The sequence below is a fragment of the Chlorocebus sabaeus genome, chromosome 28 (genome assembly GCF_047675955.1).
Source record: "Chlorocebus sabaeus isolate Y175 chromosome 28, mChlSab1.0.hap1, whole genome shotgun sequence".
Classification (NCBI taxonomy): Eukaryota; Metazoa; Chordata; class Mammalia; order Primates; family Cercopithecidae; genus Chlorocebus; species Chlorocebus sabaeus.
The window spans coordinates 16878926-16897526 of NC_132931.1; the positions used below are offsets into that span (position 1 = coordinate 16878926).

General features: G+C 60.1%; 1 protein-coding gene across 3 annotated transcripts; it reads right to left on the reverse strand.

Moving 5' to 3' along the window:
- Positions 1-732: 732 nt before the first annotated feature.
- Positions 733-17194, reverse strand: AP5Z1 (adaptor related protein complex 5 subunit zeta 1). Of its 3 annotated transcripts, XM_008018811.3 has the most exons (17): positions 17037-17194; positions 12190-12327; positions 11747-11933; positions 9860-10004; positions 9524-9633; positions 8780-8948; positions 8098-8241; positions 7694-7731; positions 7462-7624; positions 6698-6876; positions 5341-5483; positions 4825-4965; positions 4139-4250; positions 3092-3189; positions 1840-1972; positions 1545-1759; positions 733-1320 (listed from the first exon to the last, which is right to left on the reverse strand). In XM_008018811.3, exons 1-17 carry the CDS (start codon positions 17075-17077, stop codon positions 1050-1052), a joined length of 2427 nt encoding a protein of 808 aa, XP_008017002.3. In that variant the 5' UTR covers positions 17078-17194; the 3' UTR covers positions 733-1049. The 3 variants fall into 3 exon arrangements, with proteins under 3 accessions (XP_008017002.3, XP_008017003.3, XP_072868956.1); XM_008018812.3 differs by lacking the exon at positions 8098-8241; XM_073012855.1 differs by lacking the exons at positions 9860-10004; positions 17037-17194 and having other exon boundaries at positions 12190-12297.
- Positions 17195-18601: the final 1407 nt, after the last annotated feature.

Here is an 18601-nt window from a genome sequence, read left to right on the forward strand (position 1 = left end):
CCTTGCGCGTCACTCGCCCCCCCCCCACAGTCCTGAGGCTGGGCGAGGGGCAGGACCCCACAGCCGCCTTCAGCGTGTGGTTTCTTAGCCGCGGAGCGATGGGGGACCTGGGTCGGGGCCGAGGCTGGAGGGAGGCGGGCGGGGCCAGGGCAAAAGCGGGGACCGAGGGCGGAGCCAGAGCCAGGGGTGAGTCTGGGGGCGGGGCGCGAGGCTCGCGGGGCGGCGGTGCCCCCTGGCGGCTGAGCCCGTCCCAGGCACCGGGCGGAACGTGGGACGCAGCTGTGCCTCGATGGCCCGGCGGGTAGGAGCACAAGGCCCAGGAAGGTGGCGGGGCCGGGGCCACACAACCAGGCACCTCCCCTTCGCGCGAATCCAGTGCTCTGAGCTCCACTCAGGTGGCTCCCTGGGACTTTCCCTCCGAATGGCCAGAGGCTGCAGCCTGCACAGGCGACAGCGCCTGCAGCCTTCCCCGGCCCCTTTCCTTCATCTTCAAGCTATTCAATGGCATCAAAAGGCGCACTGACCAAGCGCACCACCCAGCGCGGTGACCACCCCCGGAACTCCAGTCACTGCCTTCTGGGCTGTGCACAAATGACCTGGTTTCTGCGGCAGCAGCGGTGCACCCAGCTTAGCCCCCAAGACTGGCAACAGCTGCAGGGGCTCCAATCCCTGGCCCTCTCCCCAGGGTGCAAGGCAAGTAAGGGAACTGACTGCGCACTCTTCACGCAGACGCTTATTAAAGGAGATTTATTTTTACTGCAGCTCTTTCTGCCCCTAAACTGTCCAAAAACAAAGACTAGGAAACACCCCCAGCAGCCTCCACCCAGCCCGGCCACAGGGCCTCAGCCTCCACAGCCTCAGCCTCCAATCAGAGCCGCTCCATGGCTCCAGTTCAGCTCAGCGTTGCCGGAGAGAGAAACAAAGCCCAGAGGGTGAGCAGGGACCAGCCCCACGGGTCTGAGGGTGCCAAGGGCACCCTGGGCCTTGCCTCCTCTCCCAGGACTCCCTCGCCCTCTTAATCTGCACCGGCGTCCCTGTCCGCTGTCCCTTCATCCCGGCAGGAGGCCGGTCTCCCTCTCCACCAGCCGGCTGACCGTGCACAGGGCCAGGGGCAGGGCCGTGTTGACATCGCGGTGGTATCGGGGGCTGCACACCTCCGTGCTGGGCGTGAGCACAAACTGAGCCACACTGGGCATCTTCAGCAGGGTCAGCAGCTCCGTGGCCCGGGTGCAGATGGCTTCCGCACCCTCCTCGCCGTGCATGGAGCTGGTGGCTGGACTCTGAGTCAGGGTCCTCATCTTTGACAGCAACAGAGAGGCCCTGGGGAAGAGGGTCCCTACTGTCAGCTGCAGATGTTCCCCTCCCAGGGAGAGGGGTCTGTGTGGAGGGGCCAGGCCCTGAAGCACCCAGCAGTGGCTTTAGCTCAGCACACTCAGGACCTGCGCTGCTGCCACCATTTCAAGACACCTGGATGGGAAGACCTCAGAAGCCACATCTCTTCCCCAGGAAAGCCAGAAGGCTTCTCTCCCTCCCTGCCTGGGCACCTGGGGATCAGGTCTTGGCTCCGGGAGGCCAGCTTCGTCAGTGTGGTCATCAGCGCGGTGACCACCTTGGGGGGACACCTGGGCAGGGCAGCAGAGGGGCGGCACTGGGTGACCTCGAACAGCAGGGCCTCCAGGGCTTCGAAGAACTTGTTGATCTGCTCCACAGTGCACCTCCGATCGTAGGCCACGGATAGGTACTCGCCGACGGCCCACACCTAGGCCCGGGGACAGAGGTCAGCCCCCACCCAGGCCTCCTGGGTCAGGAGCGGCCGGGGGAGGCCAGCGCCCGCCTTACCACGCTGGTGACGAGGCTCGCCCTGCTGCGGAGGCCGTTCACGCTGCCCAGGAACTCCAGCAGGTCTCTTGCCAGCTCCACCACCAGGGAGGGCTTCAGCATACACAGGGCCAGGAACTGGGAACTCAGCACACTGCAAAGAGAGCCAGGTCCACGCCTGCTCCACACAGACCTCTGACCCCATCCCCACCCCAGCCACCCCTTTCAGGCCAAGGGCCTGGAGGGACCCGGGAAGCGTGTGAGTGGCAGGTGCAGGCTGCACCCTCAGATAGGGGGACGCAGATGACTGCCAGCCCTAGAGGAACTGTTCTCCTCACTGAGGAGAAGGCTGGCACTGGCGCTGGCCTCAGGCCCCGGCTCAGAGTAGAACCAGGATGGGCCTGCGTGCATCAGGCCTTTGGAGAGAAGGACCCCAGGGGACAGGGTGTGGAAGAAGGACTTGAGCCAACCCTGAAGATGACAGGCTTGGCAGAGGGAGGGACAGGGGAATGTTCTTGAGAGGCAGAGAGGAAGCACCAGGGCTGGACATGCGGCTGTGGGTGGGGGTGGCAGGGTCTGAGGCTGCTGAGGGCCCAGCTAGGGGTGGAGCTGAAGCCACTGAAGGGGAAGGGGAAGGGGAAGGGGAAGTGGAGTGGGAAGGGGAAGGGGAGGGGAAAGGGGAAGGGAAAGGGGAAGGGAAGGGGAAGGGGAAAGGGGAAGGGAAGGGGAAGGGGGAAGGGGAAGGGGAGGGGGAAGGGGAGGGGAAAGGGGAAGGGGAAGGGGGAGGGGAAAGGGGAAGGGGAAGGGGGAGGGGAAAGGGGAAGGGAAGGGGAAGGGGAGGGGAAAGGGGAAGGGGAAGGGGGAGGGGAAAGGGGAAGGGGAAGGGGGAGGGGAAAGGGGAAGGGAAGGGGAAGGGGAGGGGAAAGGGGAAGGGGAAGAGGAGGGGGAAGGGGAAGAGGAGGGGAAAGGGGAAGGGAAGGGGAAGGGGAGGGGAAAGGGGAAGGGGAAGAGGAGGGGAAAGGGGAAGGGGAAGGGGGAGGGGAAAGGGGAAGGGGAGGGGAAAGGGGAAGGGGAGGGGAAAGGGGAAGGGGAGGGGAAAGGGGAAGGGGAAGGGGAGGGGAAAGGGGAAGGGGAAAGGGGAAGGGGAAGGGGAGGGGAAGGGGAAAGGGGAAGGGGAAGGGGAGGGGAAGGGGAAAGGGGAAGGGGAAGGGGAGGGGAAGGGGTCCAGGAGGCACCTGCCCAGGGATGGGGAGGTGGCGCAGGAGGAACCCACCTGTGTACGCAGGCCGCGTACCCCGGGGCCGGATAGAGTGAGTCGCTCCTGCCCAGGAGCAGCAGCGCCAGCTGGTTGATCAGGGCCCCGTCAGCCACCTGGGGATAAGGAGTGGGAGACAGGCTCAGCCCCACCCCTACTGCAGGCCCTAGGGTGGGGGATGAAGCCATGGTGAGGGTTGGGGGGCAGCTGAGGGGCTAGAGACTCCTCGTCCACTGCCTTCCCCAACACCCAGGGACACAGAGACTCAGCTGGCAGCATCCGGGCACAGGGAGGGAATCCCCGGGCAGACCCGGGTACCCCCGGCAGAGGCGTTGCTTCTGTTCCGCGGCTCCTCTGCCAATTCTCCCACGTCTTGCTCGGCCAAGGGTGCGCCCAGGCGACACCCAGCCCTGTACCCAGTGCCCTGCCAGCCTGCCCACCTCCCAGGCTCTCCTGCACTGGCGTCCGGCTTGTAGAGCTCCCCGAGGTGGGAAGCAGCAACGGTTGGGGAGGGCGGGGTACCAGCCTGTGGGAGCCTTTCTTTTGGCCCCAGATGCAGATGTTGAATTATCAGGGGCAGCAGGGGGACAAACTGCTCCGGCCCCCGCTGTGCCGCCAGCACCCAGGCCACTCACTCGCCCTGTCCTGGGGACGGGACGGGGCCTTCCGGGATGAAGGGGATGAGATGGGGGACGGGGCCCGCCGGGATGAAGGGGATGGGACGGGGCCGGGGCCTGCCGGGATGAAGGGGATGGGACGGGGCTGGGGCCTGCCGGGATGAAGGGGATGGGACGGGGGACGGGGCCCGCCGGGATGAAGGGGATGGGACAGGGCTGGGGCCTGCCGGGATGAAGGGGATGGGACGGGGGCCGGGGCCTGCCAGGACTGTGGCCCATGCAGCCATGTCCCTGTGCCTCCCTGACCCTCAAGAGTGGCTGTGGATGGCAGGTGTGGTGGGATGAGCCTTCTGCAGAGCTCAGGAGGACCCCACAGCGCTGGCACTGGCCTGCCCCTCGGTTGTGAGTGAGGCCCATGGGAATGGGGGGCCCCAGATGGCAAGCTCACCTGGGTCACCGCTGAGAAGAACGCCTGCAGCAGCGTGGGCACGGCCTCGGCACACTGGGCCACGCGGGCGCAGCCGGCCATGGGCTGCAGCAGCTGGTAGAGCGGCACCAACCTGAGAACACAGGCGTAGCCGTAAGCGCTGCCCGCTCCCCTACCTGGTGACCACAGGCAAGGGCCAGGCGCCGGGGCCATGTTGCCACTGCTCCCTCTTGCACAGCTGAGCCCACTCCCATCCTCGCTCATCGCCTCTCAGGACCTCGTGCTCCCCTGGGTTTGGGGAGAACCCTGGTGTCAGCACACCCAGGACAGTAGAGCCGTCGGGGCAAAGGCTGGTGTGGGCCGAGGGCAAGAGGCCTGTGGGCTGCTCCCAGGCCTCCTGCTTTCTGGGCTCAGGCTCTGTTTCTCCATCTGCAAAACGGAGCACCCCAGGGCCGACCCGCGGGCTTGTAAGGGTTGATGTGGGCAGCAGAGAGAGCTGAGAGCAGGCCCCGCAGCCGGCAGACCTGTGCTGCACAAGCAAGGCCTCTGCAGTGGCGATGACAGTTGCTCCCCAGGTCAGGGACGCAGCCTTGTCTGGGCACAAAGCACCCTGATCTCAGCCCAGGGCCCGGCAGCGAGTCCCACCCCAGTGGCTGTGGCCTGGCTCTCTGAGCCCCTGGTGGCCCCTTGGCCCAAGGGCCCCCTACCTCTCGGTGGCGCCGCTGGCCTTGGGGCGCAGCAGATATTGGAAAAGTCCCTGGAACTTCGGGTCCCGGAAGGCTTCCAGGCAGCTGGGGGCCCGGACAGAGGTGTCCCAGAGTGGCCTCTCGGATGGAGCCGGCGATGACCTGCGTGGACAGATGCCCAAGGCCAGGCTGGAATGCGGCCCCTGCCCTCCAGGGCACCCCCATCAAGGAGACACATGGCAGGTGTCCCTAACATCAGAGCGCCTCGGGTGCTGGGAAGGGCTTGGGGACACAGGAGGCTTCAGGCCTGTGTGTGAAGACAGGTGAGGAACTCCGGGGCGCAGGGGCTGCCCTTGGCGGGTGGCCAAGGGTGACAGACACGCCGTCCTGGAGGTGGCTTTGCAGGGGAGGACCGGTCAGGTGTTGGTGGGGAGGGAGGAGGGTCCCCGGTGTAGGGTCAGGAGCGGTGAGGAGGGGGCCCAGTGTGTGGAACCAGCTGTCTGGAGAGGCAGCCCTGGCAGAGTCTGAGGGGCCCACCTGAGCTGCAGGTCCAGCACCGCCGTCAGGCAGGGCAGGTCCAGCAGCGCGTGTAGCATCTCCAGGGCCGTGCCGGCGTCCACCAGGGCCGGGAGGAGCGCCACAAACTCGGAGGTGAGGGGTGGGCTGTTCCAGGCCAGGAACTGCGGGCACAGCGCAGGGGTTCGGACAGGGCTCGGAGCTGTGGAGCGGGTGGCAGAGGGGGCAGCTGGCTAGGGCCCCACTGCTGTCCCAGACTTGTAGTCCCCAGGAGGGCTTCTACATTTGCCTCCTCCGCTTTTGATTTTTTTGAGACAGGGTCTTGCCCTGTTGCCCAGGCTGGAGTGCAGTGGTGCAATCATAGCTCACTGCAGCCTCAACCTCCAGGCTCAAGTGATCCTCCCACCTCAGCCTCCTGAGCAGCTGGGACTACAGGCACACACCACGTGTGGCTGTTTATTTTTTGTAGAGAAGAGGTCTCCCTGTGTTGCCCAGGCTGGTCTTGAACTCCTGGCCTCAAGATCCTCCTGCCTTGGCCTCCCGAGGTGCTGGGATTACAGGCGTGAGCCACCGCCCCCAGCCTGTATCTACTTTCGTACCAACAAGTCAATCATTTCCCACTGTCCTGGTTTTTCTCTAGGAAAAGGATTCCCCACCTGGGTTGAAAAGACTTTACAGCGAGGTGAGGCTGCAAAAGACATTTCAAAAGCAAATGGCACCAGGCTGGGTGCGGTGGCTCATGCCTGCAATCCTAGCACTTTGGGAGGCCAAGGTGGGAGGATCATCTGAGGTCAGGAGTTCAAGACCAGCCTGGCCAACATGGCAAAACCCCATCTCTACTAAAATACCAAAAATTAGCTGGACATGTTGGTGGATGCCTGTGATCTCAACTACTCGGGAGACTGAGGCAGGAGAACTGCTTGAACCCAGGAGGCGGGGGTTGCAGTGAGCTGAGATTGAGCCACTGCACTCCAGCCTGGGTGACGGGAGCAAGACTCCATCTCAAAAAAAAAAAAAAAAAAAAAAAAAAAAGAAAGGCAAATGGCACCCAAGGGCCCAAGGCACCAGACAGGGCTCCCGGGGGAGGGATCCAACTAGCCAGCAGCCCTGCCCCAGTGCTGTGAGAACAAACTCACCATTTTGTGGCACTACCCCCCTCCCCAAAACAACCACAAGGGAGTTCTTGGACAGCACCATCGTTCACGTGATACTGCATGGGCACCCCGGACCCCCACCTCACCCTGCACCCAACATTTCAGGCCCGCGACTCACAGGGCTCTATGTTCAGCCAGGACTCACCCTGAACCCCGCTGGAAAGAGGGGAGGAGTCCCAGGCACTTGCGCCCCTGCCCTGGCACCCAGGGACTCCCAAATGTACCTTGAAGAGGTTGGGGAAGCTCAATCTGAGGGTGCTGAGGTGCCCGCCAAACAGGTGGAGGTTGTCCCTGCAGAACTGGACGAACTCAAAGGCCAGCATAGGGCCATGGAACTGCTCCAACGGGATCCTGGTGAACAGGTGCTGGTAGACGGCTTCCGAGTCCACTGCAGCTGCCTCCCCTGCAAGACCAGGGCCCGTCAGGGTGCACGTCTGCTGGACGCACGCTTGACCTCATTCTGGCCGTGCTTCTCTGCGGCTGGTTAGGGCCCCTGAGTCTTGGGCCTGCTCTCCAGGACACCAAGGGCTCTGAGGCGTCCTACACCACGACGCTGGGGAAGTGGCACTCAGTCTCCCTCACCCAGGAACACCACGGTGAGCTCATGAGTCACACAAACTATGGCACATTCTTGGAAGGTGCTGGTTCCTAGACTTTCGGGTTTCCCAGGCTAGGGACTCAGCAAAGAGAGTTTCTGTTTATTTCCCTATTTTAAAAAGTTTAAAAATTACCAACATCTAGCACAGTGATCCATAAAAAATAAATATGAGCTGGGCACGGTGGCTCATGCCCGTAATCCCAGCACTTTGGGAGGCCAAGGCAGGAGGATCGCTTGAGGCCAGGAGTTCCAGACCAGCCTGGGCAACATAGCAAGACCCCAGTCTCTATTCAATCACAATAAAAAAAAAAAGGGAAGAAGAAATTCCATCCTAAAACTAAAGGCAGGAGCAGAGCCCCGAGAGTCAGCGCCACCCCGCCCTGGGCTCACCGTGGCTCAGGAAGAAGCGGGCGAGGGGCAGCAGCACCCGCACAGAGGCCGGGTCCCCACGCACCCGCCCGTGCAGGGCCTTCAGGCAGGAGAGGCTTCGGTACAGGAAGGACGGGTCCTGCCGGCACAGCACGTCCAGCACCAGCACAGCCTCCACCAGGCACTGTGGGACACGGGACACATCAGAAGGGCCGAGTCACTGCCTCCCATCCCCCCATCCCCAGCCACTTACAGCTTTCTGCAGGTCGGAGTCCCCCTTCCTCAGGGCCCCTGGAAGGAGAGGAGGAAGTCAGCCGGCTCTGTCTCAGCCTCGGAGCAGCCCAGTGAGGGGCAGCTTGTGTCCTGGAAGCTCCAGGCAGGACCAGGAGCAGAGGGGTGGGACAGGCCCCCAGGAGGACTTGAGTGGGACTGAGGCTGAGGGGCCCAGGCGGGACAGGGCCGGGCTGGGGGCTGGGATGGAGCCCAAAGAACACTCAGGGCTGACCCCAGAAGCAAAAACGGGCCTGCTCCAAACTGGCCACCTGGGATCTCGCTCTGTGGAGCAGCAGCTCCAGGGAAGATGTGCGGCCTCAGGTCGCCTTGCAGAGCAGGTGGGCCGAGCCCCGGGGAGGCCAGTGCCCTGGGCGGGGGACTCACGTCGGTTACTCTGCTCAATAAGGCGCTGGCAGTACTCAAAGGCCACCTCCCGAAGCCGCTCCCGGGGCGGCAGCGGGCGGCCGGCGGAGGAGGAGGTGGCGGAGATCACCGACAGCGTGGAACCCTCCTGCTCTGACCTGTCATCTGCGGGAGGAGGGAGCGCTCAGCAGGCCGACGTGTGGCTCCCAGGCTGGGACATGCCCGCTGCCCTGCTTGGAAGGGCAGGAGAAGAGCACAGGCCACAGCCCCTCCCAGGGGACGTGAGGCGTCACTGTCTTGGGACGTCCACCCACCCAGCAGCTTCCCCATCATGGCTGCCCTTCAGGGTAGCTGAGGCTTCTTCCCCAGCAAGTCCACAGAGCAGCTGGGAGGAGCTCAGTTGGGTCACCCCAGCAACCTTCAGGGAGCCTGCCTTAAATGGTGGCTCTGACTTCTGCACATCGCGTGAGGGTCATGAGGCGTCCAGAGGATCCCCAGTGCTGACCCTGGACCCCAACGATGCTGGCCGGGGAGTATTCTCGGTTTAGCTCCAGGTCAGCAGGCTGCACTGCCCAGCCCCGACCTCTGCTGCATCCTGGGCACACGTGTGTCCCCCCCCACCTCCGCCTGTGTCCCTGTCGCGCCCAACCCACAGTGCGCCTGCTTCCCACCGCTGTCTGACGTCGGCCCACCCCCAGCACACCTGTGTCCAGGGTGCCCAGGCCCTCAGGGCCACTGCGCAGCAGCCACGCCCGCAGCATGGAGAAGGCCTGCACGTTCAGCCACTGGTCCTCCGTGAAGCGGTGGCCGGTGGAGAGCACCGTGAAGAAGTCTGTGGCCACCGCCCCGTCCATCTCGGTGATGGGGCCCGGCTGCGGGAAGGACAGGCGGGGGTGGGTGGAGGGGCCGAGGCCGGGAAAAACGCCAGCCTTTAGTACAAGCTCCTCAGGAGGTGGAGGGGAAGCTGCCTGCACGTGAGCCTGGGCAGCGGCCCGCCCTGTGTGATGTAAAAACACCGTCCCCACCTGACCCCAGGCCAACGCGCATCGCACATCCTCTCCGCCGGCCCCGGGAATGAACCCACGCGCAGACCCCCGGGGCCACACGGGTAACTGGCTGCGGCCCCGCCTGACCCAAGCGCCTCCTGCAGCAGAGGCAGGCTTGTCCTGGACCCTGCGGAATGACAGCAGGCGCCGACGGGGACCTGTTAGGCAGGGCTGGCCACAGCGGGCACAGGCGCCGACGGGGACCTGTTAGGCAGGGCTGGCCACAGCGGGCACAGGCGCCGATGGGGACCTGTTAGGCAGGGCTGGTCACAGCAGGCACAGGCGCTGACGGGGACCTGTTAGGCAGGGCTGGCCACAGTGGGCACAGGAGCTCCCAGGAAGGGGTTGTCTGTGACTCTGTTCCCCACGGTTCAGGAACAGTCCCGGCCTCACGCGCTCACCTGCCGGGCCCTGGGCGTGGAGAAGAAGCTGCTGGAGTGCGGGAGCCCTTGCTGGAGGCTAGCGTAGCGCAGCCAGTCGACCAGCCGCTTGCTGAGCAGGGTGGCCTGGTCTGCAGTGGGTAGAGTGGCATGGGGAGGTGAGGTTAAATCCTATGGATGCCCGGGCCATTGGGATGCTGGCTGATTTTTCTCAGAAAACCGAATCCTACAACGTCCCAGGTCCTTGGGCCTCCCCATGCCCCCAACTCGCTCCCCACTCCCAACCCACCACACACCCTCAAGGAAAGACCCGGGAAGGCAGACCCTGAAGAGCCTCTTGGGAGGGGCCCCACGTACCCTCCTGGAGGGTGCCTGGGCTGAGGACCACGACCTTGGCCATGATGGGAAGGAGGTATCTGAGGCTGGGCCCCTCAGGCTGCCGGCTCTCCAGTGCTCGCAGCACGCCCTGGCCCACAGCACTGACCTCCTTGTTTCTGTCACCCTTCAAATCAGACAGGGCAAGCGCTGGGGTACTGGCCTGTGCCAGAGACCAGCTCCCCCAATTTCGGAAGTCTGTGTGACACTCCTGAGAAGCATCGGTCCCCGATACCACGGCCCAGCAGGTGGCAGGGAGGATGTCACGCCCAGGCCCACCCAGGACCGCAAGGTGCCTGCTCCACCTCCAACCTCTTTCCCTGGGAGCTGCATCGCTGAGGCTGGAGGGGGCCTGGGTAGGGGCATGGTTGATTCAATGCTAAAAACACAATGGCGGCCACCATGGGCCTGGTCACAGCCACAGGACACCCCGTCCTGTGGGGCCTCCAGTGTGGAGTCCCAGTCTTTAAACCGCCCACCTCACTCCGCACACGCAGATGCTGAAACATCTGAGCAGCACCAGAGACAGCCAGCACAGGGGCAGGGCCGTCAGGGGAGGGAGGAGGGCGGCTGGTGGCTGGGAGGCCACGTGCCTGGCAGGGGCTGCACCGCTGGTGCCTGGCAGCAGTTTTGCAAGATCATCTTCCACTAAAAAAAAATGAAAGTTGCATGAGGAAAAGGGTTGGTGAAATGAACAAGAAGAGCCGGAGTCATCTTGTCCCAAAGGCGAGGAGCCACCACAGCATTACCGGGGTCATCTCGGAGGCCTGGAGGTGGCCTGCAGGGGCTCTGTGAGGTGAGGGGGCTGGGCACCAACCAGGACGCCCTGGGTACGCTGTGGCCCACAAGCTCTCGCCCACACAGAACTAAAGCAACCGCAGGCTGCACCCAGCACGGGAGGCGGCTCATGACGCCGCAGGCTGGGAACGGAGGGAAAACCCCGGCTCCACCGCAACCTTCCAGCAGACTCTGCACCCCTGGCAACCCATGCCCACAGACAGCCTGCGAACCCCTGGATCCCCACGCCGAGCATCCAGGCCTGCTCACCACACAGAGGGAGGGAGGACATGGACTTGGCAAAAACTCCTGGCCGAGGAGGGAGGGCTGCTACCCAGAAGTTCGAGACCAGCCTGGGCAACACAGTGAGACCGTGGGTCCCTACAAAAAATACAAACATTAGTGGGTGTGGTGATGCACGCCTGTAATCCCAGCCGCTCAGGAGGCCAAGGCGGGAGGATTGCTTGAGCCAGGGAGGTCGAGGCTGCAGTGAGCTTTGATCACGCCATGGCACTCTAGAATGGGCAGCAGAGGGAGACCCTATTTCTAAAAAACAAAACAAAACTCCAAAAAGAAGGTCTGGAGGCCCAGCCTCCCCTGACTCACTGTCTCAAGGCTGTGTCTGAGAAACCGAACTCCACCACCTCTACTGAGCTCTGCTTACACCAACAAATCCTGTGGTCTGAAAACTCCTGGAACGGGGCCCGGGGAGCTGAAGCCTGCTGCTCTATCAGCATCACCAATGCCACCCTTACACGTGTCTAGGAATGTCACCAGAGCAGCCCAGGCTCTGTACCCTCACGGAGTCTTCAAGAGAGCACCGGATGGCTGCTTCCCAAGGAACAGGGGAGACAGGAAGCAGGGGCGCCGGAGTCGGCAGGTGTCTGCTTGTTCTAGACGCATCTCGGTGCCGAGTGCCTGACACACTTGAGACTGGGGCATGCCCTGTTGACTGGAATGGGTACGCAAGCCCAGCAGGCCCACGTAGCATGTTGGTGCCCGTGAGGGGACACAGGCCGGCCTGCTGGCTGCACCCGAGGCCCCGGGACCCCGGGGCAGGACGGCCAACTGGGGTGGTGACTGCTGCGCTACCTGGGCCAAGAGCACGGAGGCCACCAGGCTCAGCTGCCGGCTGTTCTGGGTGTGGTCCCAGACCAGGCTGAGGCTGTCGGAGGGGGACATCTCTCGCAGGATGGCGGCGCAAAGCACCTGGAGCTGCTCGGGACACGCGGCCAGGCCGAGGGTAGCCTGCAGCAGGTCTACGCATGTCTTCTCCAGCCTGGAAGGCGAGATGCCCGTGGGGGCCAGCGACACGTCACACCCGTGGCAGGAGCACCCGGCACCCCAGAGCACCTGGCCAGGCACCCCTGGGCCGGTGGACAGAGCGTTTTACGTGAGGACGGACCTTCAGCGCTGGTTTAAGTGGGCAAATGACTCAACCCCCCAAGGATCATCTGCAGCGACCTGCTGGGCGCGGGCCGGGTTCTCCTGGGGCCGCTGGGTGAGGAGCCGGCCTGAGCCGTGGCCGCACTCACCTCCGGCTGTACTTCGTGGCTGAGATGATGAGGAAGAGCCTCTGCAGGGAGTCAAGGGTGTCCGGCCCCAAGTCCTCCGCCTGCAGCAGTTTACTGATCCGGGAACAGAACTTCTTCAGCTCCTCGTCCTGGATCTCCCTAAACAAAGAAGAGGACTTCAGGACCCAGAAGCACTCACTGCTCAGAACCAAAGAAAGGATAATTCCTGGAGCAGGGAAAATCCCTCTTCAGAAAAGAGAAGCCGAGTGTGTGGGACGAACACGGCTGCACCGCTCATGGCTGTCCAGATAAATTCGCTGATTCCCCGAGCTGGTTCCTCTCACCCCAGGATTTTGTGAGCCGTCGCTGCAGCGCACTATGACGACTCTCACTCACGGAGGCCCACGCACTTCGACTGTGCTATTCCAGGGGCAGAAGGATTAAACCGATTCTTTTTAGGGGCCTCATGCAAGAGCAGGAAATTTACTCCAGAATAAGGTGCTTTACAAAAAAAGTCTTCAATAAGCCTTCCGCTTATGGGAACAAGAATACATATATGTTTTTTTCTTTCCCTGAGATGGAGTCTGGCTCTGTCACCCAGGCTGGAGTACAGTGCCACGATCTCAGCTCACTGCAACCTCCACCTCTGGGGTTCAAGCGATTCTCCTGCCTCAGTCTCCCAAGTAGCTGGGATTACAGGTGCCCACCACCACGCCTGGCTAATTTTTTTTTTTTTTTTTTTTTTTCAGATGGAGTCTCACTCTGTCGCCCAGGTTGGAGTGCAGTGGCACAATCTCGGCTCACTGCAAGCTCCGCCTCCTGGGTTCACACCATTCTCCTGCCTCAGCCTCCTGAGTAGCTGGGACTACAAGCACTGGCCACCATGGCCGGCTAATTTTTTGCGTTTTTAGAAGAGACAGAGTTTCACCGTGTTAGCCAGAATGGTCTTGATCTCCTGACCTCATGATCCGCCCACCTCGGCCTCCCAAAGTGCTGGGATCACAGGTGTGAGCCACTGCACTTGGCCTGAGAATAAAATCTTATATATTAAAGAACAAATGTTATGACATATTGTAAGGTAAGCCCATTATAATTTTTTACTCGAATAACTAACTGGCTTAATTTAAAAATCTCTCTAGTAAGCCACAGGTAAGATACTGAATACAGTCCCAAATGAAAGCCTGTTTTTAGGTTTCCATCCCAGTCTAAAAGAAAGAACCGATAATGTGCAAAGGGGTTGCTGTGCCAGGGGACTCTGGGGACTCCCTGAGAAGGGCCCCCTACGTGGCTGTGCCCTCCCCAGGCCACCTATAATCCCAGCACTTTGGGATGCTGAGGTGGGAGGCTCACTTGGGCCCAGAAGTCTGAGACCATCCATGGCAAAACAGTGATACCCCATCTCTACAAAAGAATAAAAAAAATTCAGCCGGACACGGTGGCTCACACCTGTAACTCCAGCACTTTGGGAGGACGAGGCGGGCGGATCACCTGAGGTCAGGAGTTTGAGACCAGTCTGGGCAACATGGAGAAACCCTGTTTCTACTAAAAATACAAAAAAATAGCCAGGTGTGGTCGCACACACCTGTAATCCCAGCTACTCGGGAGGCTCAGGCAGAAGAATCGCTTGAACCCGGGAGGTGGAGGTTGCAGTGAGCTGAGATCACGCCATTGCACCCCAGCTTGGGCAACAAGAGCGAAACTCCATCTCAAAAACAAACAAAACAAGGAATAAAAAAAAATTCACTGGGCATGGTGTAGTCCCAGCTATTTGAAAGGCTGAGGTGGGAGAACTGCTTGAGCTAGAAGATCAGGCTGCAGTGAGCTGAGATTGCGCCACTGCACTCCAGCCTGGGTGACAGAGTAAGACTCTATCTCAATATATATATATATACGTATACATATGTACACGTACATACATATGCGTACATTTGTATGTATACATATGTACGTATGTACATATACATATGTACGAATACATATATATATGTATACACACACAGACACAAAACGGAGAATCTTTCCCAGAAAGGTAGAACCCCTCACCCCGATTTAATTCCCTTCAGCATATTCTCCAAATCCCAAGCTTCTCTCTAAAAGCCAAGCCACCCAAACCCTTCAGTCGCTCCCCACTGCTTTCAAATCCAAACTCCTACAGACCCTAACGCTGCCCACAAGACCCCGGCCCCGCCTTCCTTCTCCAGCCTCCACGTCCTGTTTTTCTCGCTTCTCCCCCTTCACACGGACCCTCTGCCTGAAACACACGCCACTAGCTCCTGAGCTTCCAGTCTGCGGCTCTTCCTCCTGGAAACCCCCGACCTTGATGGGCACCCCTCCATGCCCCCATCCTTCACTCGCTTCCCGCTTTCTCCATTTATCCTTCACCTTACAGAGCCATCTTCGATCACTTTTTCCACACTTGCCTTCCGTATCTCTGACACATTTACTGAGAAACTCAAGTTCACTCCATATCTTTTTGGCTTTCCTTGGAGACAGGGTCTCCCTCTGTCACCCGAGCTGGAGTGCAGTGGCACAATCATAGCTCACTGCAGCCTCAACCTTCTTGGCTCAAGTGATCCTCCTGTCTCAGCCTCCTGAGTAGCTGTGACTACGGGTGGTACCACCACACCTGGCTAAGTTTTTAAAAATTCTGTTTTGTAGAGACGGGTCTCACTATGTTGTCCAGGCTGGTCTCAAAGTCCTGGCCTCAAGCGATCCTCCTAACTCGGCCTCCCAAAGTGTTCGGATTACAGGCGTGGGCCAGTCACTGTGCCTGGTCTGCTCCAAACCTTAACCCTCAAACTATAGTCATTTATTTTAAAACATCACCAGAAATCACAGGCTTAAGTATATTGTGAAAACTGGTAAGCCCTGATAGATTACTAGCCTTCTTGAAACCCTAACAGAGGGCAACTGCAGAACTCATGTATGCTACATAGGAAAATTCAACCACACTCTATCCTCAAAAATGCCTGCCCACTGAGCCAGGGAGGCAGAGAAACAGGTATTTAAATAGTGGTGGCTTGACCGGGTGTGGTGGCTCACGCCTTTAATCCCGGCACTTTGAGAGGCCGAGTTCAGGAATTTGAGACCAGCCTGGACAACGTGGCAAAACCCCATCTCTACTGAAGTTACAAAAAATCAGCCAGGAGTGGCGGCGGGTACCTGTAACCCCAGCTACTTGGGAGGCTGAGGCAGGAGAATTGCTTGAACCCGGGAGGCGGAGGTTGCAGTGAGCTGAGATTGCGCCACTGAACTCCAGCCTATGCCACAGAGGGAGACTGTCTCAAAATAAATAAATAAAAATAAATATCTAGTGAGGGCTATTCATTTTGTCTTTCATGTCACAAGTTTATGACCTGGAGCAGAATGTGACTGGGAATGAAGTTCTCAGTGAGTGTTTTTCCTTGTCTCTTGGCAAGGACCTTGGGATGAACATGTTGCATGCTGAGATGCCAGCATTTTTCATTTTCATACAGTCCCTACATTCACATGAATGGCATATCTGTCCAGGATTGAAGGGAAGGTTGCCTATGTTGAGCTGCTGGGAGATGATGCTGCATATTCACCAAGCCCCTTCCTAATGAGTGGAATTTTAAGGGTTATTTTGATCAGAGATTTTTGTCCTGTCTTTAAGACCTCACTCACTATAATCACAGCACTTTCAACCACCCGAATCTCTCCCACCAATTGGTCTAGCTCTGAATCCACGTTTGTTTGTTTTGACATGGAGTCTTGCTCTGTCACCCACGCTGGAGTGCAGTGGCACGATCTTGGCTTACTGCGGCCTCTGCCTCCTGGGTTCATGCAATTCTCCTGCCTTGGCCTCCCGGCTCACCAAGTTTGTTTACGTTTATCAAGGGGCTGTAGTTCTGACTGTATTTTTTTTTTTTTTAATTGAGACGGAGTTTCCCTCTGTTCCCTAGGCTGGAGTGCAGTGGAACAATCTCAGCTCACTGTAACCTCCGCCTCCCGGGTTCCAGCAATTCTCCTGCCTCAGCCTACCGAGTAGCTGGGAGTTACAGGCGCCCACCTCCACGCCCGGCTAATTTTGTATTTTTACTAGAGACGTGATTTCCTCATGCTGGGCAGGCTGGTCTCGAACTCCTCACCTCAGGTGATCCGCCCGCCTCGGCCTCCCAAAGCGCTGGGATTACATGCGTGAGCCACCGCGCCCGGTCAGCATTTTCTTCTTTTAAACATGCAGTATGAAGTCTTTGCCTGTTTGGTGGACCGTGAGTCTTTTCAGTCCTCGCCTACACTGTTTTCCCCCATGACTGGCTAGCTGGTGAGGAAGGGGCTACCCACTCGTTAGTGGGAGCCCAGAGACAGGCTGGAACCAGCCTGGAAGCAGCCTGGGGGGTGATTTCTCAGCCTAGCAAATACATCCGCGCCAAGAGCGACCTTTCTAAGTCACAAAACCCTCCCACGGTTCCCCAAAGCCCACGGATGGCCTCCAGCTGCCAGCCTGGCACACAGCCTTACTCCTAAGCAGCCCTCCGGGCTGTCTGTGACTTTGTGTTCTTGACTGTGAGGCAACGAAAGCTCCTGCATGCTCGATTTCCTGCCAGACGCGGAGTTCTCACCGCCAAGCCTTTGACTAAACTGTCGACCGGGTTCCACCCCACTTGGTTTCGCTCACCAAGACTCTGCTCAGGTGTCACCTCCTCCGGAGACCCACCGTGACCCTCCCCGACCTCCTCACCCCACGCCTGGCCGCCGAGTTGCCTCCGATCCCCAAGTCTCGAGGGCGGGTCCAGTCGGGTTCCTGCAAGGCGGGCGCCCGGCCCACCCTGCCCTCGGAGACCCACCCCCCTGTGCCCCTAGGGAGAGGTGCGGGAAGGAGGACCGGGGCCGCAGCTGCCCCGCACCTGGCCTGGTGAAGCAAACTCTCCGCTCCTGCCGAGAACATCGCGCCGCTGCCGCCGCCGCCGCCGCCGCCACCGCCACCAGGCGCGCACGAACCGCGGAAACTCCACGAGCTGCAGCGCAGCAGCACCGCAGCCCAGTCAACTTCCGGGACCGCATCACGTGAGCGCAGCGGCCTTACGTGGCTGCGTCACGTGCCGCATCACACGGACAGGAGGGACAGGTTGCCGACCAATGGGCTTTGGCGTGGAGCCCCTGGGGCGGGGCGTAGGTGCCCTGGCTGGGGGTCCGGGTCGGCGCCTGGGAGCTGCGGAGTTCCGCGACCCTGGAACCTCGGTACTCTGCAGCGCCGGCGCCCTTCGACCCCGGAAACCATTCTGGCGGATATTGGGCGCCTGGGGCCTTGGGAGAGGGTATCGCTGGCCCCGAAGTGTCACTGCCCCAGTTCTGATTTCTGTTTCGTAAACAGCTCTGTGGTGCGGGAGTCCCTATGCTAAGTACGACCTGAAAATCTGACACAAACTCCGCCACTTCTGGGCTGAGCCCAGCAGCGAACGGCAGTTTGCAAGGAATAGCCACGGCTCTGGGCAGTTTTGGGGAATTTTTGAGCTCCTATTTATTGAGCACCCATCCCGCCGCTGTTCCTGCTGCTTAAAACAAAACAAAACAAAAAAATCTCTTGTTCAATCCCCACGATATTCATGGGATCTCGCGAACTTTATTTTACAGATGAGGCCACAGGCTCAGAGAGGGGAAGTTTCTGTTCTAACAGACGTGTTGGATGCCCAGGATGTGCTGCGCCCTGGCGATGTTTGCCACCCTGCAGACGGCAGGGGGACACAGGGCGACACGCCAGCGTCATGATAAACGCTGTCACAGCCTGACCTGGGCGGGGGTCCAACCGGAGGAGGAAGGCTTCGGGGACTGTGGCCTAAGATGAGCCCAGAGGGTGTCCAGACCAAGGGGTGGGGAGGGGCGGGCCTAGGACAGTGATCGGCTTCCTGTGGCTTAAATGCACTCCAGGGGGGAACTGACCTCTGGCCACAGGGGAGAGAATGGATTGGGAAGCTCCGGAGGGAGAAAGGAGGCTGGTGTAGTTGCAGTCCAGGGAAGGGAGGTTGCCCCGAAAGTAGGCAGATGCAGTAACCATTTAGAGGTAGGATTGGCAAGGCCTGTGATTGAGGAATTTGCAGGAAGGAGGAAGAAAATGGAAAAAAATCAAGGATAACTTCATGTTGGTGGGGCGTCTGTCTGGGGCAGAAAAGGACGAGGAAATTTGTGCCAAGTCAGTCATTCAGTGGACAAGCGATGATTGAGTCCCATCTGTGCTAGGTACTGCTGAAGGTTCTGGGGAATAGGGTAGGGGGTGGGAATCAGTGTTCCGTAGATAGGGTGCGTCAAGGTTAGACCTTGAAGGGATAAGCCCCGAGAAGACACCTGGATGGAAGGAGGGAGGAGGGAGGGAGGGCTTCCTGCAGGAGCTCCACATATGACTTTGAGATGCCCTAGGGCGCCCAGTGATGTCTGAGAGCACCTGGTGCAGAGGATGAAGAGATGGGAGTTGGTG